The sequence below is a fragment of the Pagrus major genome, chromosome 8 (assembly GCF_040436345.1).
Source record: "Pagrus major chromosome 8, Pma_NU_1.0".
NCBI lineage: Eukaryota > Metazoa > Chordata > Actinopteri > Spariformes > Sparidae > Pagrus > Pagrus major.
The window spans coordinates 4584507-4604371 of NC_133222.1; the positions used below are offsets into that span (position 1 = coordinate 4584507).

The 19865-nt window shown below is 43.1% G+C and overlaps 1 protein-coding gene across 1 annotated transcript; it reads right to left on the reverse strand.

The window, feature by feature from the left end:
- Positions 1 to 577: 577 nt before the first annotated feature.
- LOC141000862 (immunoglobulin superfamily member 22-like) lies at positions 578 to 19571 on the reverse strand. The gene is given in 26 exon segments (XM_073471743.1): positions 578 to 645; positions 901 to 1081; positions 1166 to 1314; positions 1413 to 1715; positions 1784 to 1976; positions 2057 to 2145; positions 2219 to 2515; positions 2610 to 2738; positions 3171 to 3344; positions 3520 to 3822; positions 3908 to 3996; positions 4090 to 4297; positions 4487 to 4628; positions 5267 to 5391; positions 5842 to 6126; positions 6880 to 7042; positions 7272 to 7384; positions 8483 to 8645; positions 8741 to 8854; positions 9140 to 9301; positions 9550 to 9596; positions 9719 to 9818; positions 10755 to 10891; positions 12053 to 12187; positions 12589 to 12777; positions 19481 to 19571. Coding segments are annotated over 26 exon segments (4149 nt in total).
- Positions 19572 to 19865: the final 294 nt, after the last annotated feature.

Below are 19865 nucleotides of genomic sequence, written 5' to 3' on the forward strand. Positions count from 1 at the left end.
GATTTTGACTAGTTGCATAATTGGCAGTGTGTATGCCACTTTTGCTCCAACTAGCCTCAGACTCTTGAACTCTGGTTCAGTGGCTTTGTGGATATGCTGCATTCACTGTGTGCTGTTCTATTGAGTTATTTTTACGTGCAGACACACACAACTCGGTCCCTTCCGCTCGGTCGACATGGCATTCGGCCTGGTACAGCAAACACTGTGAAACAAGCATATTTGGGGAAGAAAAGAAAAAACTGGAAACCCCCTGAGAATAGATGCAAGTCAAATATTTTTATAGAGACAGAGAGAGAAGGGAAAAAAAACATTTGTGACTTAGAGAGGAAGGTCAATCTCTCAGGCTGAGGGAAGCTGACTAATGAGTAAAAATCCCTCAGACACACCAAGCAGTAATCTGCTCCTGGAGCAGAGTGTCTACACAAGGATGGGAGCAAGTCTGACCTCTAGTGGACATCTGATGCAGAACCAGAGGTAGGGAAGATGAGTACAAGGATTTCTAATGTCTAAGGTGTGAAGCAAAAAGGTATCGGCCAATCAAAGTGTACCTTTCCTGGCAACAGTTCAAGCAGACTTGTTAGAAAATGAGCTTCTCTTTGTTGGCCTGGTTCGTCAGGCTCTCCAACAGACTCTTGTCATCTTTATCTGGAAGACACATCACATACAGACAGATAAAGAGCTGATAAAGCATGAAGAAAAACATAATACAAAGTCTTTGTGACCAAAATGTCGACTTTTTATAATAAATGTATCAATGCAGGGGTGAAAAGTGTGAGTGTAAATTTACGTAGGAGGGAACATATTGTGTTTATACAACTGTATTTGTGATTTATTGCTTTTTTGTGTCATCATCATCACCCTCCTCCATCCTTCTTCCTCTCTCTCTCCTTTAAAACCTACCAAATATCACCAGGTTGCAGGAGCACCTGGCCGTCCCCAGCGGGTTCTCCAGCACCAGTGTGTATTTTCCGCCATCTTTGGCCCCACAGGTGGGGATGACGAGGGTGCACACGCCGTTGGCTGTGCTCTGCCAAAACCGAGTGGAGTCGGAGATCTTTGATTCCCCCTTATACCAGAAGGCCTACACAGAGGTAGTAGCACCATAATTATCATTACTTTAGGTGAAAAGACACCGCAGATGTTTCAGTAGCCGTGTCCTTCATACCTGCGGTGTTGGCATGCCCTGATAGGCACAGCTCATGCTGCAGTCGTGGCCTCTGCGTACAGCGTGGTCCTTCAGTGGCAGCAGGAACGTAGGTTTCACCTGACGTGATGGTGGAGCGTACTCCTTCAGCTGAAGGCTGCTGATGCACTCTTATGCACAAACACAGACACGCACACACAGAAAATTAGTGCTGATTCAACAGACTGATCAATATCATCATTCTGCAATCGAGCGTCTTCCCCCTCACCTTTCTCCTTGGCGATGATGACAGGTTCCTTCGAGTCCAAGGGATCGCTGTCTCCTATAGAGTTCTGCGCGATCACTCGGAAGAAGTACTTCCTCCCGGGAAGCAGTCCAGTGACGGTGTACCTGCAGCTGAAGACACGCTCGGCCACGGTGAACCAGGAGGCAGTGCTGGTGTCACGTTTGAGGATGACGTAATGCGCTCCCTCATCGTCGTCAGCCGAGTCTGAGGTGTGATCCCACTGCAGGGTCACTGTGCCCGGGACTTCCTCTTCCAGGCGGAGGTTCTTCGGGGGTCGAGGGAAGTCTAAAGAGGGATGGAGGTGAGTACAGAGGAGAAGATACTGCATCTACAATCAAGCCTTCGTCACTTACCTGTAACCCTCACACTGACGTCATAGTGAGCCTCTCCGTAGTCGTTCTTCAGGTGTACACGGTAGACGCCACAGTCGGATCTCTGAGAGGTGGAAATGAGCAACTGGGAGTGATTCTTGCTCTTGGTGATGACCTCTCGTCCTGCAGCGATGACGCCATCCTTGAACCAGGTAACAACCGGTGGAGGTGAGGCCTGTCAGAGTGAAGAAGGGAAGGAGTGAGGTGATAGAATACATTCGATCGGACTGATTGATAGAATCGTTTGGGTCTCACTGTGAAGCTGAGGTGAAGGCACAGCGCCGTTCCTGCTCGGACCACCATCTGCTTCTTCAGCTTCCCCTGGAGATTGAACCTAGGTGCCACTGTGGAGGAAACAAAATAATGAATAGAAAAAGAGAGAGGGAGAAAAAAGGAGACTACAAGAGAATGTACTACCAGGTGGAGGCATGGCCAGGACACCCTCCAGCAGCTCAATGGGCTCCCCCACCCCTCCCTCGTTGACAGCCCGGACACGAAAGTGGTACTTCATCCGCTCTTGAAGTCCTCCCACGTTGAATGCGGTGCCAGCGATGGGGATCTTGGTGGCCTTCATCCACTCTTTAGCATCTTCAGGGCGAACCTCTAAGATGTAACCCGAGGGCTCGTCTCCCTGCTCCGGAGGAGTCCACCTCAGAGAGACGGAGGAGTTTGTGGAATCAGACACATGCAGGTTCCTCACCAGGCCAGGAGCTCCTACGAGACGTTTTATGTGTCAGATAGTGTCGATAATACAGATACAGAGAGGAGAGGAAAGGGAGGAAAACCAATAGGGCAGCGAAGGACTCACTTATTGGGTCTTTGGCCAGGACAGGGTTAGAAATGGTGCTGGGACTGCCTGCTCCGGACCTGTTTACACCGGTGACTCTGAACTCATACTCCACATCACCCAGCAGCCCTTCCACCGTGAATTTGGTATCTGAAAACAATAGTACATTACGAAAACAGAGGATATGTGTCGTGTTAATACAGCAATAAAAAAAAAAGTCAAATATATAGACCCTGTATAATATATAGTTAAGTTAAGTTAAGTTATGTGAATTCTACAATATTTCATTTTCTGTATGTTTTTTGCAACATTATTCCATATAATTTAATCATTTTATGGTTTATTGCATTTTTTAAAATTTAATTAAATGTTATTTATCATATTTTTTGTCTCATCCATGATTTCTGTCACAGTGAATTCATTTATATGTCAAAATAATAGTTTATGAAGTCAATTCTGTTTGAATTCAAAGTGATACAGCAGTTTATCCAACTGTATCTGTGATTTAATGCATTTTATTGCAACAAAACAACAACAACATCATTGCATCCTCACTCAAAAATGTGTATAATAGAGTCTGACCTGTGAGCAGCTCCTTATTGACCTGTATCCACATGTTACTCCCCTTCTTCCTCCTCTCCAGGGTGTAACCCAGAACTAGAGCTCCCCCGTCGTGGGCTGGAGGTGTCCAGCTCACTGTCATGGTGTCCTTGGTTATGTTGGACACCTGGGGCTGGGACGCTGTGCCTGGAGGCTCTGGGCGGGTGGGTTTAAACAGGAGAAGTGTTCTCAAACGCAAGATATGCAGAAAGGGGAATTTACCTGGTGAAGATGATTGTTCAGTTTAAGTCCCCCTAAAAAAATGTCTTTCTTCTCTCTAAGTTTCTTTTACACAGATGTTTTAAGAGGTGATTTTAATGATGACCCTCACCTACAGGCTCTCCAGCGCGCACCTCCTCTGTCTCCAGAGGCTCGCTCATCCCCTCCACGTTCACAGCCCTGATGCGATACTGGTACGCCTGGCCCTCCTCCACTTTGTCATCGCTGAAGCCGGTGGTGCTACTGTCTACGTCACCAACCCTGGTCCAGGACTTCTTACCTGCCGCACGCCGTTCAATCACAAAGCTGCTCACCTGCTTACCCCCGTTGTCGCGGGGGGCCTTCCACTTCATCTTGATGCAGTTTCCTGAGAGCTCAAGGAACTCCACTTTGCCCTGAGGAGGCTTAGGACGATCTGGTGGAAGGTGGTCAAACACATGTTAAGTCTTTCAATCTGGCGTTAAAGAAAACTTTGCTGTGAAATGTGTGTCGTCACCCACCGATCACATTCAGGTGCAGGTTGGCGACAGCAGTGCCACAGTCGCTCTTCAGACGCAGCATAATTACTCCACTGTCTTCTCGCACACATCTGGGCAGATATTTACAAAGTATGTATGTGTGATTTAATTTGTGTGACCTTTGAGAAGATCATATTCTATGTGAGTGGATGGAGCTCAGTCACCTGCTGAGCACCAGCGAGGTGCTGTCAGCTGTCCGCTCCACCTTGGTCCTCTCATCCTCAATGACCTCCGCTCCGTCCTTGTACCAGGTGACCTTGGGAGGAGGCTTGCCTCTGAAGGGGATCTTAACGACAGCTGCCTGACCCGCCTTCACAGTCAAAGGTCGGCCCCCCAGCAGGTCCAGCACAGATGGATCGACTTCTGGAGGGTCTGGGGAGCAGAGTTAATACAGACTGGGATGATATTTTTATTGGTTTTTATTTGGTTTGGAAGTTTTTGTGTGCAGTATTTGAAAATATCTGACTTTGGCGACTCCTGGTGGTAGTATAAAAAACATACACTGTCAGGATTTTAAATATGAACTCAGGTTTTGTTTCCATGTCAAACACACACACACACCTGCGACAGTGAGTACGGCCTCGCTCTCAGCCCCCTTAGCTCTGAAGGTGTACCTGCCCTCGTGGGCGTCAGTCACAGCAGAGAAGATCAGCTTGTGGACGGCTCCCTGTTTGACCACCTGAACCCCACTCAGCTCTGAAATCTGTCGAATGTCAACACAAAGGACAAAACACAACACTGACACATTCAAAAGAGAAGCGAGTGTGGGTGATTCAAAAACTAACTGAACTTGATTAAAATTGATTGTCATGCTAGGGGCTCTGTGAGGCTGTGCTTTAGCTTGTACTGATGTTTGCACACTTACCATCTTAGTCTAGTTCTCATGGTAACATATCCTTACTAGCACTAAACACAAAGTACAGCCAAGGCTGCTGAGAATGTCACTAGTTTTGCAAGTAATAAGTCATCAGCTGGTCCAGCTGTACCAAATTTCATGGAAAAACTCCAGATTTAACTCAAACAAACAAATACCAGCCTCGAGTTGATCATCAGAGTCATGAACATTTATCCCCAAAGATCTGTAAACAAAACTGTGTCAATCAATCCAGTAGATGCTGAGCAGTTTCACAGGATGAGTAGAAACTTCGACCTGTTGGTGGTGCTAGAGGAAAAGTCAGGGGGTCACCAAAGTTATTAGGAGGGAACCATGAATGTCGGGACAAAATTTCATGGCAATCACGACTCAGAGACAGGACTTTGAGAGTGAAAGGACCAAAAACTTCCCTCATTCATTGACATAAGCAGTGTGCATTTGAGGCACTACAACCCTCCACCCTTTACCTCCACTCCATCCTTCAGCCACACTCCGTCCACCTTCTCATCATCGAGCACAACACACAGCTCTGCAGGGGAGCCTGTGGGACACTGAGCGTCTGACATACTGCTCTTCACTGAGGCAAAACGCTCTGCAGACACAAAGAAAAACAGCTTGTACAGGCTTTTAAATAATGATTTATATGAACGTCCTAATTATAGATCATTGTTGACATGTAGTAAGATAATAAGATGTCTGTTAACATCAGTAAGACTGTTTAGCAGCTTAATAAACAAAGATAGTTGTTAATTTATAAGCACTTACAAGAAGCTTGTGTAAGCTGGTAGCTGCAAAAAGCACTGTTACCTGCTAACGTGCATAGTTAACTGCTAAGAAATGCACAACAAAGTATGTATTAATGTAAATAATGCAACAAAAAAAGTTTTAATGAAGGTTAAGATTGGACAGTGACGTAAAAGGTAAGTTAATAATTATCTTTTAAGGTCTTATAAGGGCCGCATGACCTGGCCAGTAATGTTAGACCTTAAACAAGTTGGCTGACACTGGAAAAAAAAACCTCCAGACAGACAGAAATCATTACCATCCACGATCAGATTGGCCGAGGTGACATATTGGTGCGTGTCGTTGTCCTGGGTGCAGATGACAGAGTACTCTCCCCCGTCTGTCAGCTCACAGTCCTCGATGATAACCTCTGCCCTCTTCCCCTCGTGCATGAAGATATAGCGGCGGCTCGCTGTGATATCGCGCCCATCTTTCAGCCAGCGAATGTTCACGTCCCTGGAGCTCATCTCGCACTCCAGACGGGCCGTGCCTCTCTCCTGCACACGGGCATTCTTCAAGTGGCTGCTGAACTTGATGGGAATCCCTGGATACAAGTGAAGCAGGCAGAGATTCACTTTAGGGTTCATTTGGCCTTTCCCAGCGTGCTTCATGTGAAAGTTTTTGGTCTTTTCTGTACTATCAACGCATGCAAACTCACTTTAAACACATCTGAAATGCAAAAAAACATGATTAAAGAGTGATGATACCCATTAATCCAACACATACAGCAGACCTTGGTGGCAGAATTATAGTGAAAGAACCAAACAGATAGTCTACTCATGAATAACTGTAATTAACACAAACTCAATTACTATGCCTCTGTTCCTGCAACCCCAGAGGACAGCCACATGTCCTTGTGAAGATATTTACATGCCCCAGCCTGCACCTTGGGCAAGTGAGCATCTTGTTAGACTAGAGCTGTAATAAATGAGCTTGTTGTGAGGAGGGATTTGGTTGGATTACTTTCAACTTAGCACTAGGAGGGAGGATTTATTATGCTACCCATACGTCTACATTGGACGATGGAGGGAAGATGATGTTGTTTAGCATAGCTGCGAAGGAACGAGAGCCTTTAATCTCAGGGGAGTGAAAAAAAATGTAAAAAAGGCAGCGACTGCTCATCTCCACTGAGTCTGAGGGGGGAAGTTTGTTTCCTTAGAAATGCTAGCTCCACTAAAAACAGGACCACACAGCCCTTTTGGGAAAAACAAAACACAACAAAGCCTAACAACAAACAAGCACACATAAAAAAAAGTTTTTTTTATGAGGGTGAAGCGCATAAAATACTCCTCCGTACGTTCAATGAACAGTGGCACGGTGGCAGCGAGGTCTCCGATGCTGATGGTGTAGTCTCCAGTGTCGCTGACTTTCACATCTTTAATCTTCAAGGTGTAGGTCAGACCATCCTCAGACAGGGACACGTCGAACTTTTCATCTCTTTTCACTTCCTTTCCTTTTACCTGCCAGAACACAAACACGTCTGGGAAAACTATTTTCCACATTCCTGTATTTCCCCGATGTTCATGTTTGCTGAGAATGTGTGTGTGTGTTTTTTTTTTTAGTAACTCAGATGCAGAAAACTCCTAGAAAATGGTCTAAGAGAGTAAATTCTTAAAGCTCATCCAAGATGGAAAAATTAAATGCCTGTGTAAAATTGTATTCAAGTCCCTCAGTGTGTCACATGCAAACCTTCCAGACGAGCGGCGCGTCTGTCTTCTTGGAGAGACGGATCTCAAACACGGCGGTCTGGCGCTCTGTCACTTTCTTGGGCTTGAAGTCAGACAAAAATTTCAGAGGTTCATCTGAAAGAGAGATGAGAGAAAAACATTTTTTAATTAACCAAACACGAAACACCTTGCTGGAGAGGAGTCCATGCCAAATAACTACAGGTGCAGGATATTGGATTTTTGCTGCTATCTCATATGCTAACATTTTCCTGCCAATTTCGGCTGATACCTATATGCACTTATTTTTTCATCTAATTGCAGAGAACATCAAGTCTCTCTTGTATTGGAAAATTACGTACTATTATACCTCCTCTTATTGTCACAGCCCACTGGCAATTTTCTAAATGTACACATTTGTTCAAAGCAAGGTAACATCCACCTTCAAGTCACTACTCAAAACCCACCTCTTCAAACTCGCTTTTCATCTGCACCTGTAGCTGTTTGCTGTACTCAGCCTGTTCTCCCAAAAACCTACACAGATCCATATCCTCATACACTGTTCTTTTTACTACATATTTCTCCTCTATCGCACCATGCACTTGAGTTTATGCACCATGCACTTGATTTATGTATTCTTGTATGTATTCTATTCTTGTAAAGTGTCTTTGAGAGTTTTTAAAAGCGCTGTACAAATAAAATGTATTATTATTATTATTATTATTAAGAAAACTAATTTGTGAAGCTCATCTTACCAGCATGAAATATCGGCACTGATGTTAATTTTCTGCAGATACCAATATTTCATTTTAAAGCCTTTATTGGCCAATGCCAATGATGTGCCGATATTGTTGTGCATCCCTGGAAATAGCAGCATTTATAAGCTACTAACATATCTGGCAACCAGCACTTTGACATGTGGGTGTTAAGAGAAATGAAGAGAAAGGCACCCTAAAGAGAGCCAACCACTCGTGACTGGTCAAAAAAAACTTAAAAATGATTCATTTGGTCTATTTATGTCCTCTAGACGGAATGAAAGATGAGATGGGACAAGGAACTGACAATAAAAGGAAGTTTTAAGAGTGTAAAAACAAACCCAAAAAAGGCAAATTTGCTGGTCATCATGCTCACAAACACGTGTCCCTATCTGTGCGTATGAGACACACAAGGTAATGCAGTCACTCACGGCACTGTGTCTGTGAGTTATGAGCACTTGGAAGGACTTTGTGCACTTGCCTATGACGTAAAGCCTCGCTGACAGTCTCTTGTCTGCTACCTGCAGAGTGTAGGTGCCCATGTCGCTGAGGCTCACGCTAGAAATGCACAGCATGTGTTTGGTCCCCATCTGTTTCGCTTCATATTTCCCATGAGAGTACTGGATCCGCAGCAGCTCCGTGCCCTGAATCGTGAAACAGCACACCTGGATGATGAATTTTGTGTTTTTTATGTCGTGGAGAAACTTTATATATATGCACAGAGCTCGTCAGTTTTTACCTGGAACCAGTGCATCCTGATGTTCGGATCCTTCAGCTCCAGGATGGTGTCGAAGACGACGTTGGTGTCAGCTTTGGCAGTGACGTCCTCCAGAGGCTTCAGCACACGCACCATCTGGGAAAACATCAATTGATCAAACACACATGCCAACACATGAGAAGTGACAACATGACACTGCAAACTATTTCCCCATATTCACACAAGTTGACTTGAGAGTTGCTATGTGACATACGTACCTTTGTTGCCATGGCTGTGCTGTTTGACATTAAGCTTTTGTTTTTTTCCCCCCTTTTTCTATTCTGCTCTATTTTAAGCTGTTTTTTATATCACATCCCAAACCTTTTTCTTCCTCATGTGATCCTGTGCTACGTGAACAATCTCTGTGTGTGACAGGCCCACCTCCACCTCCACTTTCTTCTTCATCTCTTTCAACTTCTTGAGGATGCCTCTGAAGTCGGTGAAGCCGTGCTCGGCACAGATCCTCTCGTAGTCCTTCTTGTCAGCTCCAGCCAGGATCTTTAGCATCTCCTCCTCTGTCGGTGGCCTCTTCTCCTCTCTTTTCTCCACATTCCTGCACGAGGAGAAAACAATTGGAGCATGTGTGTGTTTGAGTGCATGACATGACAGCAGGAAAGCATCTTCCTCCCTGCAGCTGCGGCAGCATTGGTACACACGCAGTGTGGCTCTTTAGATCTCGTCGTGTAGATATTTCTGGATGCATGCTTAAAAAAAGGATCTGAGGGTGGATCAGAGAAAGCTCCATCACATCCTGACAAGTTTTGGGAGTGTCAGGGCTAGTATTAGACAACAGGCCCCTACCGTTTCTTCAGCATCTTTTTGAAGTCCAGCGCTGGATCTAGAAAACAAAGACAGACTCAGACTTTACCTGAGGCACTGTGTGAAAAAAACACACAAGCTAAATAAAATCAGGGTTGAGAAAAGTTCACACAGTGTATGATATGGTATGGATAGACTCACTTTCTGTAACAGTGAGCGATATAGAGAACGTGGCTTCTCCGTGCTTGTTGGAGGCGATGCACTTGTAGACATCAGCGTCCTCCAGGGTCAGGTTTTTGATCTGAAAGTCATTAAATGTATCACTAAAGGACTATTTAAAACTGTCATTACATCATCTGGTCACTTGAAATGCCACTGCAGTTCGTTTTTCGGAGCAGAAGGAGGCAGTGCCACGCTGGAAATACCCAGTAAACATTTAGCGCCACAACTTAACAGTCATCCCTCACCAGAGAAACAGATGGCAAGGGGAGATGCATATGTCAGCACCCACAAGTTAATTGCTTTATAATAGCTATTTAAGCTTCACTTAAGCTCCCCGGCTGGTACAGAGAAAGCGCTAAATCCACTCCAGAGTGGTTATAGATAAAAGGATCAGAGAGAGTTTTTTTCTTTCTAGCTACTTTTCCTCATGATGCATGGTGTGCTGTCTGAGATGACAGCATCAAGATGGCAGAGCCCCCTCCCTCCAGGATTTAATGATAGGCTGGACAGAGCCGCTGCCCTCTACAGCAGTCTGTTACGGTCACATTCATCTTTTAAAAAATGATGTGTTTTGACTTTGCACTGTGTCTTGGTAAATGCAATCGAATTTAAATACATGTAAAACACCTGCAGATACGAGTCCAATCACACACTCGTTTTGGAAACATTTATCAGTCATCAAGGAAGCAATAAGAAGAGACAGTGTGTACTGATGCAAAGCGACATACTATTAATAGTGTTACATGACTGACAAACACAGAGCTGTTTTCTCAAACACTTCTTTGATATTGTTCAGTTTTATCAAACAGCACAGTGATAGTGAACAAAATGGCACAATCATCTAATGAACGCAGAACATTAAAGAGACTCAATATGGATCAGAACCAACACATATCAGGACCATTGTTGTCTTTAATTGCAGCCTCTGGTTGGTTTTCAGAAGCAAAAATCTGTCAGTGACATCCTTTAATCTCTAATCAGGTACAATATGAGCCGTGTCGTAGTCGTGACAAACCTTGAGTATGTGCTGTTTGTTTATGTTGTCAAAGAAAGATTTAGTCGCACTGGACAGTTGGCTCCCACTGGCTCGTTCCCAGTTAACACCGGGCCTGGGACTCCCTGTCACCTTGGCCCTGAACGATGCACTTTCACCTGGGAATGACAGATGAGGTTAATGTTGCTCTTCTCTTTTCTGCATAATTATTCATAACAATCATAACTTTAAAGGAGACCTATTCCGCTTTTCTGTTTTCTTCCTGTGCATGTAAAAGATCTTGATAGTAAAAAGGTCAAAGGTCAAACAGAAGCTCCTCTCTCCCACACAAAACTGCTCCTGAAACGCCTCGTCAGTAGCCTCGCCTGTAATTCTGTGACTTTGTGACATCACACTACGTCACCACGTCACACGTTTGCATAATTTATGCCCAGCCTTGGATCGATTTAGCACAGCTGCTCTGTTGTCGTTAGCAGTGCTGGGTCGGGCGTGTGTGAGCTGGCCTATCAGAGCAGACTGGGTATTGGGGAGGAGGGGCCTTAAAGAGACAGGAGCTAAATAGACAGAGGGAATACAGAGCTGCAGGACTGGACAGTATGAGAAAATTGAAGTGTGTTTTGAGCACTAAAGCATGTAAAACTCTTCTAGCAGTAACCCAAAATAAAACTATGAAACTCAAAATGAGCACCATATGTCTCTTTTAAATCATATCGAAGCAGTGAGAATGAATGTGTAATGAACATCAGATCAATTCCCTCTCTCTTCCCTTTTCCTGTTTTCCTTTTGAGACCAATAAGTTTAAGGTCAACCCATTAATGCTTTTACTACAGCGGCTACTCTGCAGTGTTGTGACACGTTATCTTCCACAAGCCTCTAAATCTATAATTCACAGGTAGAGCCCGGGTGAACAAGGCTCAAACACCTAACGTTTATGCAGAACAGGCACTAGTATTCAACAGAAGCAGCAAGGTTTTCTTTTTCTTTTTTCCTTTAGGTGGAGGTCGTTAGCCTCACACAAACTTTTATCACAGTGTCTCTGAGCTCTGTGACGTCTCTGTCAGGACTTTGATCAGATCGGCTTTACAGTACCAGTAACGGTTCACCCAGAGAGGAATGTGGGTCTCTAAAGTTTACACATAGCAGCAAACTTTCACTTCCCTGGTGTCATCTGGAGTTTCCAGGCAAACTATGGGCGAGGATCTAAAATTAGCTTACACTCTCGAGGGCTCACAGTAGTTTATAATGCAATGTGAAGAGAGACGTTAAGGGGACGCAAAGGGCGTTTCCTGAAATTTCAAGGTGCTGTGAGATGACCTCACCCTCTTGGGCAGTGATGGGCCGCAGCTTCTCCTCAAAATCTGGGACGGACTCTCCCTCGGGGATCTGCGGGGATTTCTGTACCTGGCTGAAGAACTCCACCACAGCTGAGGTCTTGCGCTGAACCCCAGAGTGCTCTGAGGGGAAAACAGAAAGGACGTCCACATCATAATGTGCAAACTTTGCTAAAGCAGCCTCACATGCAAATGTGATGTTATCTTTATGACTTTGAATGTTTATTTGCTGCACTGAAGTGCTGCATAATGTAGTTAATTAACGTTTTTGTTGGTCTGGATTTGGCCAGGAGCTTAAAATGGCAGCCCAACATCATTTAGTTGCCAGTGTACCCTGAAGCTTAAGCAGAAAAAGACACTAAAAGTTACTATTTTCACCATCTTATGTCATTATCAACTTTACTTTTTGCTCATTATTATGATACTCTATTGGAGGATTCTTCTGCTCATGTCTCATAATGAAAAAGATTACATTAGGGAGCATGGCAGATGGGGAGAAGATGACCTTGCTGGATAACTCATACCTTCCACGGTCCTTGACAAGCCCTGCGAGACTTTTCGCAGCTTGGTGGAGCTCGTGGAGGAGGAGAAGGTGGAGGAGGACATTTGCATCTCTGACATCTGCATCATCTGCTCTTCCATCTGCTCCACTCTGCCTCCAGTGGCCTGGAGGAGCTCTGCTGCCATGATAACGATGTTAAGGTGGTGCCGATCTACACAAATAGACACAAATAGAGATGTAAATGATAGAGTTTTACAACTGGCTGACTCAATTGAGTCCTAATCCGTCTGGGTCTTGTTGCGTATGGCGGCTTTTAGTCCTGATATATTGCCTCCTGTAGATAAGAGGGACCAGAGGGACAGAGGACAATCCTAACCATCCCCTCTTAATTCACACACTGATACAGCTAATATCCTATAGTGTACTCAGAATGCAAAAGAGCATGTTCATACACTGGTGTTTGTCTACGTGCATGTGTGCTCGTTTCGTTTCGCTGGTAATTGAGTTCGTGTTTCCAGAAGCACGCACATAAAATGATTGAAACTCACCTCCCTTCCTCAGCTCGTCCCCTGCCCTTTCCCTGTTCTATCATGCTTCTTTCAACAGTGACTACAATAGTCCTTTGCCTCTGCCAGGCTCGTACAAAGATCCAATTAAAAAGGTAATCCACACACCTGCTGTGTGAGATAAAGCATCGTGTTTGTACCACTGATGAACCGTGCTCTCCCTCTCTCTTACTTTGAATCTGGATTCGTCTCTCATGCCCAGTCTCCGTTTCTTTCTTTCAGCATGCCAGGAAGCTGTGCAAAATAGACTAGAAATAGAATAGACTTGCACCCATATTATGGACAGTGAGATTTCCTGTCCTGTCACCCAGACCTGCTTCTTAAATACTGTGAGAGCATCAAAACTCTTAGTCCACGGAAAAACGCACACAGCCTGTATTCAGAAACTGCCTTTGAACGAGCTGTCAGGACTGACGTACGGTTGTGATGTCACAACTATACGATCACCTCCCCCGGGCATGGCTGAGGTTGCAAAAACACCGACAGAGCTGATGCAGAAACATCGTGGGCGGTTCCTGCTCAGGCTTGTGAGAGCGGACCAATTACAGACAGAGGGTGAATAGAGGTGCTGCAGCAATGGGCAGTATGGGAAGAATAATGTGCTTTTAAAACATAAAGCATGTGAACATTATTTGGTAGACACAAAACAAAGGTGTAAACATGGAAATGAGCATAATATGCTACATTCAGTAGTAAGCCTGTGCATTGGTGGACATGCCTTGACATGCAATTATTACTCGATCAACTGATTGGTTGCCTAATGTTTTGATAATAAATTAATTGTTTATTACCACTGGCTGGTTTTAGCTTCTCAAATGTAAGTATTTGCTACTTTTCTTCATCACTTTTGCCGGTAAAGAAAAGTATTTGGGTTTTGGACCGTTGGTTGGACAAAAGAAGCAATTTGAAGATGTCACTTTGTGCTCTAAGAAAATGTGACGAGCATTCTCCACATTTTTTTCGACATTTTATAGACTAAACAATCGTTGCAGTTCTCGTTGATCGTGTCTATATTTGTATGCAGGCCTTAAACTACACAATTTTTGTTGTATCAACAACAGCCTGGTTTTTTAAGGCTGTAGGGTTGTAAACCCAACGGAACAATTAGCCTCAAGATTACTCTCTGAAAGAAAAATGTCGAAATTGCTTCCTGCAGCAAATTCCCCACATGTTGAGGTTAGGGAAGTAATTAGTTCTGTAAGCTTTGATACCAACCAAAAGGAAGTCATTTTTTTAAGCTGCCCCAGCAAAACTCTTTGAAGGTTTAACTCTGCAGTCTGAAGGAGTAGCAACTTTCGCAAGTGACTGGAAGCTACAAAGTGCTGAACAGGTTGCTGTCTCACTGCAAGTGGAGCACAAGAACATCTTTTCCTCCCCTACCTCTCTGCCTCTTTGTTCAGTGTCCTTGATCTCTCTCTCTCTCTCTTTCTCACAGCATCCAGCATGGCAAATTGCAAAAGGATTTTTTACCTCCCCTCCCCCCCTGGCTCTATTATTTAAAAAAAAAAAAAAAAAAAAAAAAACAGAGACAGAGACACACAGCCAACCAAACTTACTTGTTACTTTCTCACAGATTTAGTGTGCGCCCCAGGTTTCTGGTTCAAATGCTTCCAGCCCAAATGTCTTCTCTTATGATGTTCTTAATCCCCACACTGCTAACCTCTCGGCCGTCCTCCACTGCTCGCTTGGTTCCCTTTTTTTTGTGTGGATGAGCCAAGGCTGAAGCACTCAGCTTTAACACCTGCTGTGTCTTGTCTTTGGACAAATAAGGCTCTGATCTGTCCTGGATTCACCGGGCCAAGCTGTCCTGGGCTGGGCTGGACCAGTGCATCATGGTAATATTTCCCATAGGTCAGTTTGTTGGAGCCTCCACTTTGGGGCTGTCTCAGGCCAGTATTTTTATAATGCTAACGTTCTCCAAAGAGCATGTGGTGACGGAGAGTTTCCAGCAGGTTCTGCCTCTGATGCACATCTTCTGCGTCAGTGTCAGAGGTCTGAGTGTCTCATTGAAAATGCAACAGTTAGAGCATTATACAGAAATAACATACAGTAATATCATTCTCTGTTTGTCTGTGACCTTGCGTGTGCTTTGCCTCTTCAGTACCTGCAGGATGTTTGAGGCTTATGCCATCTGTTGAGAGCGTGTCAAGCACTAAACCGGTTTGTGTTTATGAAGATAAAGCATCGACAAGACAACCCCTCTAACACATGATGAAGTGGCAGCGCAAACCTATTAGTAGTCATGTATGCACACTATACAAGGAAGTCAAGTGCCTTTGAAGTATGGAGAGCCGCAGTGTTCAGTATTAAATGAATAAAGAATACAGTGTAAAACAAAGCGGGGCAAACTGCCATAAAATAATATTTAATTTTATGTGGCGATGTCGCAATACATCATCATACATCATTTATCTATCTTGATATTATGAAATCTCCTCAAAAGCACTTAATCACAACATTTAAACCAAATACCTCAAAATCAATATTAACATAGAGAGACTCGTAAAACATTGTGATAAGTTCAGAAAGTTATATCACTTTATTAAATAACGATATCCCAAATCTAAGACGACACATAGTCTCAAATCGAGATAACGCTATAATATCAAAATATCGCTCGATTATAAATTAAATAAACAGAATATGTAGGCCTGATATAATCACAATGTTGTGACATAGATCAATATTTATTTTCTTAATTCATTCATCCGCTCATTGTGTAATGTCGTTTTTAATTCTAGGTTTAACAGTTTATGTTTTACTTCACAATTTCCCATTTATCATTTCGATAAGCCACTTTTCATCACAAAGTCTTCGTGAATTAAAACAAATGAGGCAGAGCCAGTTATGTGATTAATGGCCCACCAAGTCAATCAGAAGTAAAGTAACATAACTATTCCCCAATCTCATGATTAAATGTAATATCATGTCTGCCTTTAATCAAATAATTATGGGTAATAATGCATCATTTTTCATTCTGCATCTTCTTATCAAAGACACAAAATATAGAATTATGTCTGCACCCCGAGCAATATGACTCTTACGAATTAAAAGGTTAATGAAATCAATTTATGTTGCAAAGATGATGCCCTACACAGCATGTGGTGGTGGAAGAAGAGTTTCTTACTTACTCTCACATATTAAACTGTTACATAAATACATATAATATTCATCAAAGGGATCTTTGATGTATGTGTTCTGTAGGGCAGACTTGTAGCTGTAGAGAGGACTTGCTGGGTGAATGAGGACTATCAGACTTCAATGTTAACAAGTGCCTTGCTAACCTCACCACACTTATCAAAAACAGCTGATGGTAAAGGTAAAAGACAGGAAAAAACAATTTAATAATGTCAGGTAGGCTGTAAGAAATAGATCTGGAGTGATGTCACCCACATTATCACTATTACTATCATTCACACGCCTGATCTAGGTTGTTAGCTCAGCTTCTCAGTGGAGAAGATGCTGAAATCAATGCCAGTGCTAACTCAGCTACAGCTACCCAGTCAGTAGGGGTGTAAATCACAAGTTTCATCACGATACGATGTTATATACGATATCACGGACAGCTGTCAAGTGTTGGGACAGGAACATGGCAGAGTAAGATTAAGTAAATCTGCAGTTCAAGGCATAGTGGCATTGAATTCGACATTTAGCAGCAGCGCCTTGTAACTTTTAGGCTAACGTTAATGAACTTCAGATCAACATAGGAGGGTTTTCTGCTTCTCATCAGATAAAAATGAATTCCTCTGGATTTAAAAGACATGAATTCACTGATCAACCTGACGCTGATCCTTCTGAGATGGGAAAATGTCAAAAATGCTGAAAATCTTTTTATTTTTCTCGGTGCTTTTATCTTAATTGATTTACATTTGTAGTCAAGTTTGACATCACATTTAATTAACTAGAGTCATCTTATATTCAAGCCGACACCTACCTGATTCAGGAAAGTACATTTAATGAGGTTTCACAGATTTTGTTTTTCACCTCCTCCACACTTTGACTGGACGGTTTATAAAAACGCTGCTGATTTAATCTATTCAGACCGAAACTTGAGTGGCAAAATATGCTTTATTAAAACACCGATTACATTTTTCTTTCACATGATTTAAAACCTTCAAATAATACGTTCATAACTTCTATGAGTCAGACAACATTGAATGTTGTCCACTTCCACCTCACAGTGAGTCCTTGGTTAACAGATACATGAACATCCTCAGTACAGCGTCACTTGATTGGTATTTGAGTAACTTTATTTATTAATATTTTTATTATTGTTATTTAATATTATTTGGTAACACTTTGCAAGATATAACGTGAAATTAGCTTCTTCTCATGTAAAATTCCACATTTTCTCACTTGCAAACTATTTTCACATGTTGAACTTTTAATGTGAAAATAAATCATTGTTAAGACACGCCTTTATTTTGAAATTCCCATGGCACGTCTGTGTCACCGTTTCCTTCCATGAACAGCTCTTTTCTAAACAGTGCTTTCTTTTTATTAGAAAGAACAGATTTAAATAATATATTTAATATGATAAAATAATATTTCCACTGAAGAGTTCAGTAATAAAATTGTCAAATCGAGTTGATATAAATGTAACTGATTGTGTTAAATGGGCAGATGATATCATCTCATATCGATCGCAGGCCCCTGTATCATATCGAATAGAAATCGTATCGTGGCAGACTTTGTGATATCGGTTTATATCATATCGTTGTCCAAAGAACTGATAAAATATCGTATCGTGATAAAACACAAATTCTCTGTCAGATCGTGCCTTACTTCGAAGTTACTTTCCTCGCTGTAGTTCATTCCTCTTCCACTGAATTCCTCTTTGCTCTCATGAATTTCATCAGGAGCTATTCATCAGGGCAACGACTGCCGCTCATATTCGCAGGTCACACTCATTCAACACTACAACCATAAAAACCACGTCACGTGGGACTTTACACCGTGTATTGTACCTGTTGACTAAATGTGCCGACCTTGACTTTTTACGATCTCACATAATGTCAGAATAGAAATTTAGGAAATATTCCCAGTGTAATGGGCTCGAAACAAGCTCATCATCAGAGCCGGGGTTAATACATGAATGTTTTATTACGAGCCTGGACTACTTGTCATGGATATGCTCTGTGAGGTGACAGAAGGGAGCACTTAAGTGTGATTGTTTGGTTTGAGAGTGCAGGAGAAAGAGAGAGAGATATAGAGAAGGAAGGAGAGATAGACATAGAGAGCCCCATTGGCATTACTTCCCTCTAATCCTCTTTGCGCTACACCTGGCTGGCATACTAATGATGGAGAAATGACCTAGATTTCTCTCTTAGCACATTCATACTCACAGCACAAAACGTAATGAATGAGTCGCTTGAATTTTTACTTTGTGTGACTCCTGTTTTTTTTCCTCTGACGATGAATCTGAGAAAGAGGCCAAGCATGGATATTCGGTCCTGATGAAAGACAGACTGGAACGCTACAATAGTCACTTTAGTCTCAGTTAGTTGAGCGTCTGCAGCGGCATGGTGATGAATACAATCTGGATTTTTGGGAATGAGGCCAGAAGATTGTCAACACAAATCATATTTCTGATGTCTTTTGAACACTTTATAACTAAGAACATGGTTACAGCTAATGTAACACTGGCAGCAGAGATAGTTTTTTTTTACTGCTGCTGTGTTAGACATTTCAGCTTATTGTGTAGCTTTCTGTGGCAGTGCACAGCTGCGCCACTGTCTTTGAGGAATGACCAGTAGCTGCAGGTCTGCAAGGCAAAGCTACAGCAGGACTAGTGAATGCATGAGAGGTTGTTACTCTAACTTATACCCAGACAGAAAAAACTCTTCAATACGGCAGCAGCTGTAGCTACGTGATGTTTAACAGGCCGTCTGAACTCCACATCTCCCGAGATGTCTCATTTTCAAATCTGCCTCGGAAACAGCTGCAGATGAGTGCATGTGTCTGTGTTTAGTGTGCGTGATTGGGATGCAGGGAGGGGACTGAATGTAGAAATTATAAAAGTCAAGGTCTCAAACTTTGAATTCATGAAAATATAACTTTTCAAACGTATTCACAATGTTTTTAGTGCTGTAAATGTGTGTTTGCATGCATTTGTTGCCACTACACCAAGCTATCACAGAGGAATAGGCCCATTTAACCGAAATATAGAAAACAAATTTGCCAATATCTTCCGTTTCCCCTCAATGCATCTCCTCTTTTCTCCTCATTCCTCCCCCCAACCATCTCCCATTTCCCTCTATACTCATCTGTAAACATGGAGGAATGCTATCTCCCCAGAAGGGAAATTCAATAGGGCACGGCAAAGCTGGAAGAAATGCCACTCCGCACCTGTTTGGGAAGGAGGAGGCTCCGGCGCAGAGGGCGGGCGGAGCTGATCCGGCAGGGTGCAGGAGGCAAAACCCCTTAATCCCTGCGACATTTCAGCTCAGACCTCTCGTCAAAGCCTGTGAGCTGCTGGTTAGAGGAAGGTTGGAGGAGGCAGAGATAGACAAAGACAGACAAGCAAGCAGATGTTGGATTATTAAGACGGCAGAAATGTTGAAAAACTGTAAGTCTTAGATCAGATGAATTGCTGATTAAAAGCTGTAGCAGCTTCTTTAAAGAGGCCAGTTTTCTCCTTACTCGCTTGTCTGTTCAAAATGCACACACCATCAGGGTGTGATGCTCTCTGCATACTGAGTTTCTGGTTTTTGCCTTCCCTTCGGCTGTGCTC